This window comes from Hippocampus zosterae, chromosome 2, assembly GCF_025434085.1.
Source record: "Hippocampus zosterae strain Florida chromosome 2, ASM2543408v3, whole genome shotgun sequence".
Lineage (NCBI taxonomy): Eukaryota > Metazoa > Chordata > Actinopteri > Syngnathiformes > Syngnathidae > Hippocampus > Hippocampus zosterae.
The window spans coordinates 19,851,502-19,870,965 of NC_067452.1; the positions used below are offsets into that span (position 1 = coordinate 19,851,502).

The following is a 19,464-nucleotide window of genomic DNA, read 5'->3' on the forward strand; positions in this document are numbered from 1 at the left end:
TGGTAAATGTGTTAAGGGCGGCTTGTGAGTTCTGCAGGCCTCTGCAACGTTCTCAGCTCAACACAAAGCAGATGCGTCACATTTTCTGCACAGATGTGTTTGTGGTTTTCAGCGGGCTGACAATGCTTCTGCATAGTGGAAATGTGTTCACGGATGACTGCAGACTGTTTGCTTTGGTTGCACCGAAAATTATATTGATATACTTTGTAGGGCGGCACGGTTAGCACGACTGCTTAGCACGTCCGTCTCACAGTGCAGAGGTCCAGTGTTTGATTCAGGGCTCCGGATTTAATGTGCAGTTCGCATGTTCACCCTGTGACTGCGTTGGTTTTCTCCCACAGTCCATAAACATTGCCGCTGTCCTTCCTGTTTTTCATCTGTCCCTGCTGCAACACACCTGTTTCAAATGATAAGGATCGTTCTCATGCTTCTATCGGAGCTTGCTGGTGAACTGATCATTTGAATTAGGTGTGTTTCAGGAGGGAGCGATGGAAAACAGGCAGGACAGTGGCCCGCGAGGACCGGAGCTGGACATGCCTGCTCCAAATTGTCCCTCAGCCTGATTGGGAGCGCGAATGGTTGTTTGTCTATGTATGCCCTGTGATTGGCTGGCAACCAGTTCAGGGTGTCCTCTGCCTACTGCCCAAAGACAGTTGGGATAGGCCACTAATTTTTAGAGCTGTGGTCACGAAAAGTAATGTTTATGCATCACTAATTTCTTTTTTACACTTGCTGCTAAATTATTCATAGGGTCGCATTTAATTGATGTGAGCACAAGAATGGATGGTTGGCTAAAATACAAGTTAAAAAAACAAACATTTCAATGATGTCCACAAGATGGTAGTGTTGTGTTAATTTCATATATTCAATTGTATTTTTCTGGCACTTTTTCATGACTAAAGGTCACTCGAGTCTTTCGAGTGAGGAAAAGACATGAAGTGGACAGTGTGCTTTCATACCCAACCCCCCCAAACACACACACACACACATGCACACGCACACCAAACACTTGGCAGTGCACTCTTCACATCCTCAAATGTATCCGCTAACGTTGACCTTTGAGACTGACGTTTCCAAAGCTGTACAACTCTTGCCTAGGTACTTCCAGGGGTTCTCAATGCTTGCTAAGTGTGTGTGGCATGGTGGAACATGTCCCTTGTCAACTGGGTTGAAAACACTGACAAACAGTAATAGTTTTAGTTGAATGGAAACAAATACATTGCAATGGATAAACAACATACTATTTTGTATTGGGCATATAAGTGACATTTCCAATCCCAAGACTGCAAAATAAACACTTGCTCCATTACATTTTCCTTTCGTCCATTTTCCAATGCTTGTCATCATTGGGGTTGTGTTTTATGGTGCTTATTTTTTCAGTTATTAATTTATTGCTTTAAATGACTTTGTTATATGACTTTTACTCCACGGATAGCACTTTGTATGCGGTGGTGGTTGTTTTAAACTTAAAGTAAACGTATATTTATGTATATCTATCTCTATCTACAGATAGCTGGAGCCATATTTGTACAATGTGAGTCACAGTGTAATTGATTAACTTTTGTTTTCATATTATAATTACCTGTTGATCATGATATTGTTGTGTTGATTGTTGGTAAAATCAGTATGTGATGGCAAGAGGATACCAGATTAAATGATACAAAGAACAGCAGTTGCGAGTTAGCCGAGTCACACATCCGCCATAAGCTAGCTAGTTACAGTAAGTGGGTTTGTCTGATTTATAGTTTGTTCACCAACTCTCTCTGATTTATTTGTAAATAAAGCAAGCATGAAAGGTTGATGCATGCCACATTGAGGAAAAGATAGCGGTCCCTAATTCGTGAATAGATGTAATGTTTTAAACATACCTTTTGGAATACGTACTTTGTTAGAATAACAACTTTGCTGTAGCCTTGTTAAAACTCCTGGAAAATATCAGGATGTCAGCAGGCTCATGACTATCTATGATAATCCAGTCCTAAGGAAGGCAAACGCTAGTTTGTATACAGTAGTCCAAATTATCCACTTCAAATTGAGCTTCAGCTTCTGCTCTCAGGCCGTCGGGTTTGGGCTCTGAGGAGGACAAAATGGCTGAAGTTTCATTTATTCCAAGTGCAATGTATCCACTTAATGGCAATGAGATCTTAGGTTGCACATGTTTTTAATTACTATTGTGTATTTGCACAGCTGCTTATTGCACTTTTATTCATTCATTCATCTTCCGAACCGCTTGATCCTCACTAGGGCCGCGGGGGGTGCTGGAGCCTATCCCAGCTGTCTCCGGGCAGTAGGCGGGGGACACCCTGAATCGGTTGCCAGCCAATCACAGGGCACACAGAGACGAACAACCATCCATGCTCACACTCACACCTAGGGACAAGTTAGAGTGTTCAATCAGCCTGCCACACATGTTTTTGGAATGTGGGAGGAAACCGGAGCACCCGGAGAAAACCCACGCAGGCCCGGGGAGAACATGCAAACTCCACACAGGGAGGCCGGAGCTGGAATCGAACCCGGTACCTCTGCACTGTGAAGCCGACGATTGCACTTTTATTTTATTTTAATTTTTTTGCAGTCATCAAAACTAATTGTCTAGTTATGGTATTAGCTCTGGACTGAACATGTGCTGTATGCCTTTTTAAAATATGCGTCACGTTATTTTGTCATTGTCTATGCTGTCTTGAATTGAAACATGAATTTCTCTTTTGGGACAATAAAGATATTCTAATTATGATTTGTAGATTTAAGTAAACAGCATCCGATATGCACAGCAAAAATATAACAACGTTTTGACATTGTAGGTTTAATTTTTCTTTATTTGAGAAAAGTATGTTCTTATTTATTTCATTCATATTGTTTAATGTATTTTATGTTGGATCTTATGTACTGCGCTTTGTTATTGCTGCAGTTGTTATTGCTCTCTAAATAAAACTGAGTTGAGGTGAATGAATGTCTAGTTGGCCGCATTACAGAAAGCAGTGGCCAGTATGTGGCCCTCGGGCCTTATGGTGAACCATTTGTTAGGTGAGTGATGACGTAGAGTTAAAGAAGCCGTTGAAAAGTTCAAGTCTGCAATGTTTGCTCATTCTGGAATAAAAGCACATAGAGATTTTGAACTGTGCCAGTGAAGAAAATCACTTGGAGACCGTGCTGCGCCGGCAGAATGTGTCACATAAAAACTAATTAAACTAATACGTCATGCAGCATAAAAACAGCGTGAGTTCTCCCCCCCCCCCCCCCTCTCTCTCTCTCTCTCTCTCTCTCTCTCTCTCTCTCTCTCTCTCTCTCTCTCTCTCTCTCACCCCCGACTTCCCTACTTCTCCTTCAACCCACCTAACTTCCGGCCACGCTCTCCCGTCTTGTACCTGCCTTCGTGTGACTCACATCCCGTATCCACATTGCAATCGGTCCCGTGTTCCAACCACGTACAGGCCCATGTAGATCCCAAAGGTGTGTGGATTTATCGATTTATCGGCTAGGTTGGAATCGTGGTGGGCATCCCATTTGTGCTGTGGCTCCGCCCGGCGAGCGGTGCTGAAAGTGCCTGGCAGAGTTTCTTCAAGGGTCCGACAGACACCCGCGGCAGCACGGGGGCAATTTTAACCCCCACGCCGGACAAAGAAAGAAGTGGAGTGGGGGATAAAGGATATATTGGAGTAATGGAGAGAAAAATGATGAAGAACTACGTCCTGGCGCTTCTCTGGGCTACGTTTATGTTCGGTAAGACGTCTCCTTGCTTGACGGTTGAGAGCAAATTACCTCGAGATACGCGCCCCGCTTGATGCCAATCCGAGTTCACGAATGTCCATTTTAAAAATTCACTTCCTATTTGCTACGAGAGAAATTCATTTTGAATATTTACGAAGCAAGTATTTAAGTCGATACCACACCCTAATGGGTTCGGTTATACCTACTTCACTCAAGGATCTCAAATTCCATCACAGCAGCCACTTTTCCCCCAATCTGTTAAAACTATAGCTATTTCCTGTTGTGTTTTTGCGACGGTATACGCTTAAACCTTGGTATTTAGTAGAGGCAAGTGAGTCTATATTTTACATTAGATTAAAGAACATGAGCAATAAAATTGGATTATACAGTAGTTGTTAGGTTCCACTCTATGTTAAGCAGTCCGACAGGCTGTTAAATGCAGTGTATATTAAGCTCTGGTTGCCTTGACAGCAGGTGGTTTGTTTGTAAATAGAAAGAAATTGCTCACTTGTATCATTGTTTAATTTATGTTTGTCATTACACACAATACACATTACAACAATATGCTGTACCCGTGCTTTCATGCTCATTTATAGAGCACTTTTAAAACAACCACCACTGCATAAAATGTGCTGCTCGTAAAGTAAAATATGACACATGAATACATTCATAACACAATAATCTATAAAATAAAATAAAACAATGAGTTGAAAGCCTAAGAATAGAAATGTGTGTGTAAAACGAGTGATGGTCCCAGGTCATTCCAAAAAAAAAAAAAAAGGGACCGTCAACAGAAAAAGCTCAGTTCAGCTTCAAGTAAAGTCAAGTACAACTTTATTGGCAAATGTGCTGTATGTGCAACATACTTCTAATGTAAGTTCAGTAAAAATGCATAACCAAAATGTTGACCCCTAAAAAGAAACGGGTGCCCTGACAGCTCTGAGTAGATTAATTTTAATTATTTGTTATAAATTATTAAGCGTTTCACTTGAGTTTACTTGCCAGTTTTTGTTCTCTGGCTCCCCTTTTCCACTAATTCAGGCGAGTTTTCATTATGAAGCAACATGTTTCTACCATGTCGGTGTCACTTTTGCCCTCAATTTGGACTAAAGGGCCAAGTGACTACTTAGTCATTCGGCAGATTTCCACCACAGGGCCAAACACGATTCTGATACTGACATCACTATATGTTTAGTCATCAGAGCTGTGTGTGTGTTAGGAGTTGGCTCAATTCAGTGTTGGGTCAGATGCTCAAATGTTGCAAGCTTTACTGTGGTGCATGCAGTGTGATTCTCCAAAAGCTCATATTTACTTCTTTAAGTTCTCACTATTCCTGCAGAGAAGAATTACACTAAACAGGTGGAAAAGAACGATGACTATCTTGTGGCTCCATGAGTGGCATTTCAAATAGTTGAGTCGAACAAACGCTCAAATGTACAATCAAAGATTGCCTACAGTACTGTACAGGATATGACTATACCTGACAATATGAAATTTTCCTCATTTTCCAACTAAACCAGGTTCTTCTAAGACACATGTGTCAAACTCAAGGCCCAGGGGCCAAATCTGGCACACCAGGTCATTTTATGTGGCCCGCAAAAGCAAATCATGTGTGCCAACTTGCTAAAATCTATACCAAAATGTCAAATTGTCATGTGTAATAAATCACGTTGAGATTGTTGCAATAATTTTGTTGTCATGTTTACACTCACTTGAACAATAATGGAACAAATTATTAGAATGGACTTGACTGTTTTCAAAACGAGTAATCTATTAATTTGTTGTGTACATTTTAATACATACTAATTTTGAGGTTTCACTGTCATAACGGCCCTCCGAGGGAAGATGTAACTCCAAATTGGCCCGCAACTAAAATGAGTTTGACATCCCTGTTCTAAGATGATTTCCAATGTTACAGGAAGTCGTTTGCTGGGATCAAGTTCTTCCTTGGCAAAGTCATCGGAGCACACGTTCAACTCAACACAACTTTATTTATAGAACACTTAAAAAACAGCCATCGCTGCATACAAAGTGCTGGATGCGGAATAAAATTCAGACATACAATAATAAAAACAGTTGCAACAAGAAATCAATTACATATAAACACCTTAAATACAGTGCTAAATCTCATGCTGAGTCAAAAGCCATAGGGTAAAAATATGTTTTAAAATGGACAGAGCGAGGGTTACCTAACGTTTAGCGGGAGGTCATTTCAAAGAGTGGGAAGGTTAACTAAAAGGGTCGACCCCTTCTGATCTTCAGCTTAGTCCTCAGTACCTCCAGTCGTGTGTGGACTGCTGACCTGAAGCACCGGGAAAGTGTGTAGAGGTGGAGGAGCTCGGAGAAGTAAGGCACCAATTAAAAATGAAAAGAAATAAAATGATCTTAATCTTGAACTCTAAATTGTACAGGAAGCCAGTGAAGGGATGGAAGAATTAGAGTTATATGCACCACTTACGAGGACAGCATATCTAGCCATAGATTAATATATATATTTTAATGTGTTAGACAGGCGTACAGCCAAGCCAGTAAGAATATATAAACACTGTGTGCCTTTGGATCGCCCTCTGTGCATGTCGGCCAAACCGGTTACATCAAAATGCCTGTTGTTTGTTTCCTTTTATGTTTAGAGCACAAAGGCACAAAGTGGATATAATAAGTCTAAACACCCCAGTTAAAATGTCAGGTTAAGGTTATTGTAATTAAAAAACAAAACAAAAAGTAACCAAAATAAATAATTTAAAATATATTTTCACTATTAATTTGTCCTTTTCAACCCGATCAACATTTTGGGGGGGGGGGGGGGGTTGAACAAATGTACAAATGTACACACCTTCTTATTGGTACCATATGGCTGCATTCAGAATTCACCAGTCATGTTTAAAGTCATGCTAAATGAGAGTCAACACACACACGCCATTTTGTAAAATTTCCCGGATTGAATCCAAATACATTTCATCTGTTCTAGTAGGCTTTTTTTTTTTAACTCGAGCAGACTGCTATTTCAACTGCTCATAATTCCTTCCTTGTTTAAATCTCCTGTTCCATCTAAAGAAAGTTAGCCCCAAAGCTAGTACATTCTTATTCACTGAGATATTGAGACAGATAGATTACTATTACCACTATTTTATCTCGGAATATACAGTACGTTTTTAATTGCACCTTTCAATCTGGTTAGTGAGGTTAATCCTAATAGCATTCCCAGTTTACTTTGTTCCAATTTGGTCGGAGAGCACTCGCTTGGTCATGCATGTTGACAAGGTGAGTTTAAAAAAACAACAACAACAACAAAAACAAACAAACCCTCTTGTGTGCTACTCCTGCATAATAACATGTACAATTCTTGATAGTGGATTATGTTTTTATACACCAGTTTGTTTCATGTAGTTTCTTACTTTGGAGAGTTTCAGGCAGAAAGCTCAGTTCTTTCCAAAAAAACAAAACAAAACTAAACACTTTCACATTCTTGGCTAGTATAATGAAGCAAAGGCTGCACTCGTGCAGTGCCGCGCTCGCTTAATCACATTTCTGCTCTTTTGCTCCTCATTTTGAGAGGGAATAAAGTTGATGGTTGTCATCCCAATTCAAACTGGAAAGATCGTGAGGATCATGTTTCATTGCTGTGGAGAGCACGTGAAAGGGAGAACCTTTCAGTGTCACTCCCCAAATGTAAACAGTGATGACCTATGAGTGCAATAACTCTTCGTCAAATATTTTTGAAAGACAATCCAAAGTAGCGTTGCGAAATGACAGGCCTTTTCAAAGTTGGAAACTTTCCGTTGAGGTGAACGAGATTTAAAACTAAAAGTTGATTTTAAGTAGGAAATTTCAATAATGTGCGCATAATCGTGACTAAAACGACCAGATTTCATGCAATTACAGTTAAATATGAATGGCCCTTTGCTTGAAAGTGTTGAGCAAAAAGGCAAAGGTTTGAAGTGATGCACTTGGAACGGGATTTGTATTTGCACTTGGAACGGGAGGGAAGAGGAGCTCTTTTCATTTCGCCTTTTGAACAGAACTTTGTTGATTTTGGAATGTGGGTATTTTTGTTGATTTTTTTGAAAATATTTCGGGTCATGGAGATGAGTCATAGTCGACTCAGCATTCATGTTATATCCTTTCCTTATTGCATTTATATAACTGACAAAAACTTTGGTTTCACAAGGCATACATGTCAATCCAAATTAAATGGTCAAAGTCCTCTTTCATAATAATTCTGTAGGACATCATCTATCAATCCATCAATTTTCTATATGCCGACATGTGTTTGATTACTTAAAAAGAAATTGCATATGCTCTGCATGCATCCATTGTGGATTACTTTTTCTCTTCTCTCTGCTCGCTTTGAATGTACACAACCATTTCTACAGTAAGGAACAGACTGGGTGGGACGAACTGCAATTTGCATTCATGTGCTGCTGGTTTTATTCCACAGAGCAATACATTTTGCAAACGCAGACCGAGTCAGCTTCTTTCATGTTTCTCACGTTATTAGTGGAGTGAGTTCTTGTAGGTTGAAATGCTGAGTTTCAGGCAGACACAAATGACAGCGCCGCACATGTTTTTCTTTGTTATCCTCACTTGGTTCACGGGTGGGCTGGAGCCCATCTGAAATGTAAAGAGAGGTTTCTGACATGTTTTACATAAAGAAGTCACATTTAGAACTTTCAGTGTTCCATGTGCCTGGACCTGTTTCAAATGGTGAAATTGAATCAAACATCATTCATGGTCCTGTTAAATTGGAGAAACTCAGTCATGTGACGCAAGTCTATGACGAACCGAGGCAGACCGCCCAAACAGTATTTGTAATATACAGGCAGATAAAAACAGAAAAGGGAGTGCAATTTAGCTCAATTTAGTGAAAGTAGTGTTTCCTAACAATAATATACACACTTGTAAAGGAAATATAAGTCATTCCTACCTGCCTCTTTAATTAATGTACATTTTCGTTCAGTACGATACCACAGAAAGACCCACTGTACAAGTCTTGAGCAGGCGATCACAGATTAGCTGAGAGAACAACTGCAGCTGGTGTCCTATAAACACTGGTACGACCTTTGACTGCCGGTTACCTCAGGCAACCTGGGTCAGATACCTTGTCCAGAAATAGAACAAAAATCCCCGGCAGTTTGTAGAATATGGGTTGAAACTCGGCGTCTGGTTTGGAGGTGTGAGTGAGGCTATTAAACTGATACGTTTTGAACCTCTGTGGAACGCTCTCCCTTCAGCTGAGTGCACAAGGTCATTTTGAGCCTGGAGGTGTTTCAGGTCACACTGTGCCTTGTCGTTAGTGCTGAAAGATCTCAGGAAAAGATTGAATTGAAGTTTTTTTGATAGGTGGTGCGATTGGATTCACATTTTTTCCACCGCCTAATCAAGCTTTACGGCATTATTCTGTATGTGCAGTAACATTTCCAAATATAACAGGAAATGACATCATAACATCAAAATATTAAGATCTATTTACTAATGCCAGAACACTCAAAGAGTTTTTGAAATTGATGTTGGACGGATGGATCGGATGGTGGATTGTATGCAAAGTTTAGTTTTCAACCAAAAATGTTTTTAAAAAAATGCACTAATTTACATGTTCATTGAACATACAAATAGGCAATCGTATGTAAATAGTTTTTCATATTTTTGTCATGGTATAAATTGAATTCCTTCACAGTAACGGTATGTATCATGATATAACATGAGTGTAAAATTAATAGAATAGAAAAATCACTTGTAAAAATATTCAATAGTGACAGCACTAACCTCTAAATAAAATTATTTTGAAAAATAATGTTATTTTGAAACCGACCATTGTGTAGCTTGCATAACTCATACCGTGGTCTTCAAAATTATGCAAACAAACAAAAATACAGAGCGGATATTGTAAATATTTAATATACATATTAAATGAGATACTTTTGATCTTTTCAGCGCCTCATCCTGGCTAATGTATCGGATTCATTTCTTGGGTTTGGTGGTGTGTGCTTACTGGGTTGCCGTTCGCTGTACTATTGTTTTCTCACGAGACACTTAATTGACCTGCTCACTTGCTGTTCATAGCTGGTTGCTTTCCGCTTAAACGCAGTTCCAGCTATACTTCTGTGAAAAGTGCACTGTACACCAGACGCTTTTTCTTTTGTTGGTCAACACAACATTTGATTAGCGATTTGCATTGGTTTCTTCTGTTCTCTCTTGCTCTCTCTTGCATGCTTAGGCGATTCCTTGTTCGTCTTCAAATGATAACTGTGCTTATTTGCCGCCACGGAGGAGAGGCTCTGGACCTTAGTCAAATGTTTAGCCACGCCTGCTAGCAAGGTCGGCCTAGGTGCGGGATGTGTTAGTACTTAAATATACCACCAAGTTCGTGCGTAGCAGCTCGGAGCTGATTGGGTTGCATAACCGGTCACTTGTAGCATGCGACTTCTTAGTGAGTTTATGTGTGAGATTCTAGTTGATACAACATATTGTGGGTCACTTAGGAGTACTGAAAAAAACAAAACAAAGCAAAGGTGTTGTCTCGAATCGTGATTTTGATCACAAAACGCAAAATCGTTTATTCTTCTTTGTCCCTTCTGAGTGTTTAGTTACCGTATTTTCACGACTGTTGGACGCACCGTACGGTTGGGCGCAGTCTCATTAATGGGTGACATTTCTGTATTTTACACATACACAGGACGCACCGTACTAATGGCCGCAGTTTTACAGTGGTAAAACATACGCTTAAACATACGGCATGCATGCATGCTAACACGTTAGCTTGAAGCACACACTGAAGCTCGAAGCTAAAACACGTTTTTAAAAAGGCAACGAAAGCAGAACTGAGTTCGGGTGTATTTTATTTACAAGGTACTCACGTTTTTTGCTCAATCATCACTCAGAAAGCCATCAAAGTCGTCATCTTCTGTGTCCGAATTAAACAATTGTGCAAGTATCGGTAATCCATCCAAACCGCCGGGTTCCCTCTCGTTGTCAGAGTCACTCTCGTCGTCATGTGGCTCCACAGAAATGATGCCGGCTTTCCCAAAAGCTCGAACAACTGTACTAGCAGATACGTTCGTCCAAGCAGCCACAATCCATTCACAGATTGTGGCGTAACGAGCCCGGCGCTGCCTCCCACTCTTCGTGAAGCTGTGTTCGCCATTGATCATCCATTTTTCCCATGCCGCTCGCAACTTCACTTTGAACGCCCGGTTGATGCCGATGTCCAGCGGTTGGAGTTCTTTAGTCAAGCCTCCGGGAACGACGGCAAGCTCGGAGTTCATTTGCTTGACTTTGTTTTTCACCGCTGGTGTGAGATGGGCACGCATGGAGTCGCAAATCAAGAGAGACGGCGAGGCATGGAAAAAGCCATCCGGTCTCGTAACATACACCTCACTTAGCCACTCTCTCATCTTCTCCTCGTCCATCCAGCCCTTTTGGTTTGCTTTCACGATGACGCCGGCTGGAAACTTTTCTTTCGGCAGCGTCTTTCGCTTGAAAATCACCATAGGTGGCAGTTTCTGTCCGTTGGCATGACAACCAAGAACGACAGTAAAAGCTGACTTCTCGTGCCCCGTTGTGCGTATCGCAACCGTGCTGGTCCCCTTCTTCTCCACAGTGTGGTTCACCGGGATGTCGAAAGTCAGCGGGACCTCGTCCATGTTGGTAATGTGGTTAGGCTGGATGCGTTCGTCGACAATCTTTTTACTGCAGTAGGTGCGGAAAACGGCCAGCTTTTCTTTGTAGTCCGCTGGTAGTTGCTGAGCCACGGTCGTCTTCACTCTCACGGATAGATGGCGCCGTTTCATAAAGCGAAAGCACCAAGACGTTTCACTGCATAACCGATGGCTTGGAGTTTGAATTGCGCTTCGTAGGCGTGTCTCTTTGTGGAATTCATTTTCGGGGGTTCTTGGAAACCAAAACCGAAGTTGTTTTGCAATAATGCACATACTCACATTTTATACAGGTGCTGGTACCTGCTAGAGGCGTGCCTTTAGCGTCCACTTACACGCCCACCCTTCACTCATTGGCGGACCCCACCCCCTGCGTGCCTGTCCTCACTCACGTCCACCTCTCTTCATATATTTACATATATGTGCACGGACGCGCTTCACTGATTGGCCGACCTCTTCTCCGCATGCGTGCGTGTCGTCACTCACGTACACATTTTCTCTCTCTTCATATATTTACATATATGTGCGCGGACGCGCTTCACTGATTGGCCGACCTCTTCCCCGCACTTCACTGATTGGCCGACCTCACTTCCGCCTTTTCTCTATATAAACAGCGTGTCGGGTCTCAGCCAGATTTTGGAACTCAGCTCATATAAAAGACGCATCGCATTATAAGGCGTCCTGTCCATTTTGGAGAAAATTTTAGACTTTTAATGGCGCCTTATAGTCGTGAAAATACGGTAGATTCCATTAGAATGAAACCGATTGACAAAACAAAATGAAAACATTCCATCTGATTGACAGGGATGGTATCGTATTTTTAGGACGATAAGTCGCCGTTTTTTTTAACAGTTTGGCCAGGGGTGCGACTGACTCTGGAGTGACTTCTGTGAAATTATTAATAAATTATTGCCCCGACCTACTGTCCGAAGACGGCTGGGATAGACAACACCCCCCGCGACTCTTATGACGATAAGCGGATCAGAAAATGGATGGATGGATGTATCATTTCAATCGCAAGAGGGTGTTCCAGGCCTGTGTTGGTGATTTCAACATGGGCAATAACTTGAAATAAAACTGTATTACCAGTACTGAACAAAAACAACTGAGAAGGGCTGAACAAAAATGGCACGAAGCGAAAATCATGTTGCAGATTACAAGCAGCTCCGGTTTCCTCCCACATTCCAAAAATATGTTTGGCAGGCTGATTGAACACTCTGAATTGTCCCTAGGTGTGAGTGTGAGCGTGGATGGTTGTTCGTCTATGTGTGCCCTGCGATTGGCTGGCAACCGATTCAGGGTGTCCCCCGCCTACTGCCCGGAGACGGCTGGGATGGGCTCCGGCACCCCCCGCGACCCTAGTGAGGATCAAGCGGTACGGAAGATGAAAGGATTACAAGCTGCAAGTCGTGAAATATGCAGTCGAAAATGGTAATCGAGTAGCAGAAAGAACATTTGGATCATCCTGTCAAAATTCAGAAAGGCTTGAATAATTGGAACTGCAATTGACGATGACTCTGACGTAAGCTACATACAAAAGGAAGCGCCACATTTTCATCCTCCGGAGTTGTTTAAAAGTGACACTGAGTAAGAAAACTTTGTTGGATTCAGTGATTTGGAGTGACCCGAATGGTTTGTTAAACCTTTAGCATGTTCTTTATGCTATAGTTAACTAAATAACTCTTAATATGTTATGTGAACATACTAGGCATGTTCTCCGTTTGTTGTTTACGCGTCATGTAACGTTAGCATATTATTCGGCCTGTTCTTTTATTATTATTTTCCATTGCCGTTCAAGATGACATGGCTGTTCTTGGTGTTGGATTTTATCAAATAAATTTCCCCCCAAAAATGCGACTTGTGCTCCAGTGTGACTTATGTCCTTTATTATGCATTTTATGTCTGGTGCGACTTCTACTCAGGAGCGATTTATAGTCCGTAAAATATGGTGTATGCTTTTTGCCAATCCAAACAAGAATCATGTAAACAGTTAAATTGGAATAGTCTGCACGTCGTCACATTATTTATGCACTTGAAAATGGCGGTTTCCTCCTTGAGCTTGTGTGTGATGGGTGAACTTGTTTTAAATTACTTTTGACCTGTTTTTATTAATCGGTTGCTTTAATAAAAGTGTAAAAACAATCGCAACTACCTTGTTAAATAAGCAACTGAACTCCCCCTTGATTAACTGTGTGATGTGTACATGCCACATGGCTGTAAAACAGCTGTTCTGATTAATGTGGTGGCACATATTACCTGCAGATCGGAATCGATCACATCACATGTACACAGTTGACCAGAGATCTTCAATCGATAGGATTTCAGTCAGAATTACAACAACAACAAAAAATCTGCACGTAAGCCCTTCTAATGACATTAGACATCGCTAATGAAAAGAGAAATGATGAATTGTAAAGTGTCTCTCATCTACGTAAATCTCTTGCTTTCTGCTTCCTGAGCAATCACTGTAGCTGCTGACGCAATCATTCACATGAATTCTCTTCAGCTGTAATTCAGTTCCCTTTTCTCCTGTTCCTGCTCCTCTTCTGTGCATGTTGATGTGTGTTCACTTTGTCAGCTGATTGTATAATGGGTGTGTGGTGTAGTGTGGTGTGCATCTGAGTGTATGCTTGTACTGAATGTATGCGAGTTAGGTCTGTAATTCTTGGTTCCATGTTTCAAGGGTCCTCCGAAGATGTTCCCGTCACGTTTTGGTAAAATTGTACAGTGATGTCATAATATTAGTATCATGAAACACATCATCACATCACAATGTCATGCATGTTTTTAGACTGTGGGACGAAGTCAGAGCGTCTGGAGAGAACCGACACAAGCACAGCATGAAGTTGCAACACAGTCCCAGGAAAAAAAAAAAATCTGAAAATGAAAATTGAAAAATATCTACAAAAAAATTGCATCTTTTCAAATTTGTAGTGTACAAAAGGTAGTGCTGATACATTTAGTAGCTTTTTATACCCACTCTCATTTCATCTCGTCTCTCGCTTTTAATGCTCATTTTGAGAATATTTTTCATTGCACAAAATAATTGAGTCAGTATCTGTCATATCTCTTCAGATTAGTTTGGTTTGTAATTAGGGCCATGGAAGTGGTGCAATGGTCCTCTGATTTATTTCATTTCATGCTGATGATTGAGGATTTTTAAACTTTTTTCATGAAGGCTTTTAAAGTTACAAAATATTTCAGGACTGTACATCCTGCTGGACAGTCACATTTTGTTTGTGTTGTGTGTGTGACTTACCTGAAAAATTGGTCAAGAGCAGATCAGATTTTCGGAATTTTGTATTTTGCCTGGATTTTTTTGTGGAGAAAAATTCAGCTTGGTGCTGGTTTAAACATGAATTGTAATAGTCATCTCTCTTATTGGTAAACCCATATAAACGATTCTCCAAACCAATGCCTGTTTTGAGAGGGAAGAAATTTCATCTGTGCTGTATACAGCACATTTGACAACAAAGTTGTACTTGACTTGATATTTGAAAAAAATAAAAATGTGGTAGTGATTGCTCTTTTGCTTTCCACTCCAGGAGGCTGCTTGGCCCGGGTGGTAACGGTATCTCCCGGCCCCTTGATTCGTGTGGAGAGTCAACCAGTCTCCATCAGATGTGATGTCAATGACTACATGGGGCCTCGCGAACAGGTTTGTACATTTTGACCTCGTCTCTGGTTAATTATTTTATTCATTTTTTTTCCTGTCTTGAACTGAGCGTCTCATCCGCTGGCCTCCAGGACTTTGAATGGATGATGTCCAGGGAGGACAACGGACAGCGTATGAAAATCATCTCTACCTTTGATGCCAGCTATTCCCACCCGTCGCTCAGCAAGCGCGTGGCCTCTGGTGACATCGCAATGATGCGACTCCAAGACAACGTGGTGGAACTGAAGATCGGGGAGGCCAAGTCACAAGACGCCGGCTTCTACTGGTGCCAAACGCCCAGCACTGACTCTGTCTTCAGTGGCAATTATGAGGCTCAGGTCCAGCTCATTGGTATGGGGGAGGAGTGTGTGTGTGTGCGTGCGTGTGTGTGTGCGTGTGTGCGCGTGCGCGCGCGCGCGCGCATGCGTGAATGCTGCCATTCGAAAAGCGTTTGAACAGGCCAGCAAGTTTTACTTTTTAAAATGAGTTGATCTGCCTGCGGTTCATTTAACAGCCAGTGCCATGACTTAACAATGCTCTACTGAACATGTTTAAACCCTACCACACGAGCAGCAACAAACGCTTCTTTTGAAAGGTTACTGGCTTGTATTTTGACTCTCACATGGATGTGCTTCACACAAGCAGGACCTCTTGGCAAAGACCGACAGAGGATCTCTATGAATTGCATCAGATAAGATGTACACGTACGCTCACTTACACTAACATCTATTCGTCCATAACAAGGATGAGCAACTTAAATGCTGAAGGAGGCCACACTTATTCAGTGTTCATTACCTGCAAAATATGGGTTCTTTATAGATTTCGTTATTGACAATAATTTTTTTCAATGCATGCATTAACGAGCCATTTGAAGACTAACCCAAGAAAAGGTTTGAAGCAAACAACAAAATACCCACATACTTTCAGTGTGGCTCCCTCCACGAAAGACCATCCTATATGATTTTCGATTCATGGGGTGCAAAACCATTCAACGGCGGTCGAATTTGAAAGTGGAACCATTTGATTTGGTTCAACTCAGCCGGATTAGAGTTCCATTTGCTATGCTATGGCTCACTTCGAGAGAGTATCATGCAAATACTTTTTTGTTGTCATTATACATACATTTGAATGAACGTACAGTATAAGTCATGTAAATGCACTGGTCCCTTTGAGGCTATATCTCTGCAGTAAAAGACGATTCTATGCATTTATCTCGATGTATTTCAAAGTCAAACAATTAGATTCAGTTCTATTTGATGCACGCACATTTATTAAACCCCCAAAACGATTTTCTGGTTCAAAATGTTTTGTTTAGTATTTTTGTTACACCCCTACCGGATACTGTGTTTTTTTTTCCCCAAGTGCAAATGACTTTTATATAATCAACTAACTCAAAATGTCAGTAATATTGAGGTACTACTGTATCTTTGTCTTGCATATCATTCAAAATCCCAGACAAATATTCGGCCTACTCACATTGTATTATAGGGCACTAAAAGACCCATTGTAAGTGCAAGTAAGACATGTCTGCCATACAGCAGTCATTGATGATATTACAAATTAAAACTACAGTCTACCCCCACATAGTCGAAGTTCAGCACCTGCAAATTTGCATATTCAGAGATTTTTTTTAAAATAATGTTAATATTTGAATGGGATATCCGCACCCCAATTTCTTTACATTTTTCATGGGATTATATTGAATATTTCTTAGCGTTTACTTAATATTTTGGATCAATTGGATATTGATACATTTTTAAAAACATTTTTTTAACGTTTTTCTTTTCCAATTCATCAAGGGGCCACTCAGAGTAAGGCTGTGAGCAGCATGCGCCTCCTCCCTGTTCTAGACAATAACATGAACATGCATGGAGTGTGACTCTTTCCCACATTTACAGTATTTGTAAAGTTGCTTCACTCCTTATGACTTGACCTTGGACTGATTACCTACCAAAATGAGCAGGCCTGTGAATCTTCCTTTGCCTACAGGCGGGTGGAAAAACATGGAATTTGGGGTTGGTTTTGGAGCGTTATAAGCTCTTTCAGTCCTGCGAGCGATGTTGAGGCTCTTTTGCCTAGATACCGATAAAATTGGAGAAATGATTCGTAAATATCCTGCTCAAATTGTCTTTTTTTCTTTTTTGGGGGGGATTGATGCTCATACGCATGCAACCAGAGCTCAGCACTGCATAATTCGGCCTATTTTATGACAAAAGATTTTGAAAGACGTGGATTCAGCATTAAGTAAATAGCCTGAATATATATAGTTGTTTTTTTTCTGGGGCTGTAAAAGTACTGCTATCCCATTGAAAGAAAAGGCATGTTTGGCATTTCGAAACCATACACGACACAAAAAGTGATCGGTGATGCCTGAGAACAAGTTATTTAGCACCATAATGCACAATCATGTTCAGCTGCTCCCAAGCTCAGCTCCCCTGGCACCTTGTTAAATTTAGACCTGAATTAACTTGGCAGAACTGTTATGTGGATCGTGACTGTGTGCGTGCGTGCACTTTGCGGTGCACAAGGCGAGGAATATTCATGTTGTTTGTGTGTGAGGGAGGCGCTTGGTTGTTAGCTGAGATGATGAGTCGTATTTGACGCTGCAGGGCTTGTACCAGTCGAGACTTGAGCAGAGCTTGTACACACACACACATACACACACGCACGCACACACAGGCGGCATCCATTTCCCCGATGAGGGTGTTTGGTTACGTAAGAAACAAGTGAAGTGGAGGTCGCTGTGGGTCTGAAAACTCGGTTCAGGCTAATTTTAATTGATAGTGCAAAACGCGCGTTATTTTTTTTCTGCCTTAGCTATCTGCCATCAGCACTCACATCACAGCCACCCTGACCACAAGTTGCCCTGGACTGCAATTGTGGCACCACTAAATCCTTATTATTTTTTTAGCAATGAAAGGCACATATCGGATGGAGGTGACCTCTTTCTTCTTAAAATGTGTCAGGTCCCAAGCACAGGTATTTATGCCGTGGATATGCTGCGGTTCTAAAATGTCTACATACCCATGTTGAAATGCCTGAGTTTTGTGCTATAAAAAATGATAAGATAAGATAAGATAAGATATCCTTTATTCGTCCCACAATGGGGAAATTTACAGCCTCCAGCAGCAAGAATGCACGTAGAAAGAAGAAAGGAGAAAGAGAGATATTGGAGACCAAGATAAATTATTTTAAAACTTTGTCTAATGTTTTATGTGATATATATAACCTGTACTCAATTGGAAAAACAAATCTTTTTGAGAGTGAAAGATGTAAAAAAAAACAACAACAAAAACTGAAATAATGTCAGTGCACAAGTGTGCACACCCTCTTGATGACTGAGATGAGGTTGCGTTCAGGTATGCGCACTTATGCAACCACGTTATTTCAGATGTTTTTTTTTTTACTCCCCCTCTCATTTTTTTTTTCAATTTAATGGTAAAGGTTATATAGGTCACAAATTGGAGTAATTAATTTATCTTGGGCTTGTTTTCTATATAATGCTTCTTTCCCAGACATCTGCCGTTTTTTTTATCACAGTTACTTGCAAATAACAAAATTACCGGTAGTCAAAAGTGGGGAGTTAAAATGAGTCAAACTAATATACTAACTAATTAGCTTAAAAATTTGACAGCAACCTGTGGTTAAAATAAATCATTGGGTTTGACAAAATATTGACAAATACTCACCATAACCCAATAAAAGAAGCCTCGGATGCCATTAGACTTAAGCAACACTCCCCTGGGTGTGTTTCATCCACTCATCATGTGATCTCGCAGTTCTTGCTCTAACTTGTCAGACATCACGCTGTGCTACATGAATCATGCCAAACTTTTAGCTTGAACGTAACATGTTTGGCATGGCTGTGTGTTCTGTGATTAACCCGTTCACCGGTACTGAACAAGATAAGCAGTAAAATATGAATGGAGCGACGGAGGGATGGATTCATAATAATAATAATAATAATAATAGATCACATTTGTAAGCGCCTTTCACAACACTCAAGGACACTGTACAGCTAAGACCAATAGTAAAACACAGATAAAATAATAAATAAATAAATAAAGATTTAAGGCGGGTAGGCAAGTCTGAATAGGTGGGTTTTGAGCTGGGTTTTGAATAAGGAAAGAGAGTCAATATTACGAATGTTGGGAGGAAGTGAGTTCCAGAGTTTGGGGGCACAGCGACTGAAGGCTCTGCACCCCATTGTACTGAGATGAGCAGAGGGTAGAAAAAGGTGGAGGGAGGATGAGGACCAGAGTGAGCGAGAGGGAATGGAGATTTGAAGAAGATCTGACAGATAGGGGGGCGCAAGGTTATGGATGGCTTTGAATGTATAGAGAAGTATTTTGAAGTTGATTCTAAGTTTGACAGGAAGCCAGTGGAGCTGACGGAGGATGGGGGGTGATATGATGGAAGGAGGGGGTTCTCGTGATGATCCGGGCTGCT

At 41.0% G+C, this 19,464-nt stretch overlaps 1 protein-coding gene across 2 annotated transcripts in view; it reads left to right on the forward strand.

Moving 5' to 3' along the window:
- The first annotated feature begins 3,232 nt into the window (after positions 1-3,232).
- ptgfrnb (prostaglandin F2 receptor inhibitor b) overlaps positions 3,233-19,464 on the forward strand; it is a 49,098-nt gene continuing 32,866 nt past the window's right edge. The window contains exons 1-3 of one of the 2 annotated variants that reach the window (XM_052056903.1): positions 3,233-3,720; positions 14,906-15,018; positions 15,108-15,366. In XM_052056903.1, coding sequence (XP_051912863.1) covers positions 3,660-3,720; positions 14,906-15,018; positions 15,108-15,366 — 433 coding nt within the window. In that variant the 5' untranslated portion in view covers positions 3,233-3,659. The remainder of the gene's footprint in view (positions 3,721-14,905; positions 15,019-15,107; positions 15,367-19,464) is intronic. The other variant, XM_052056901.1, reaches the window with a different exon arrangement.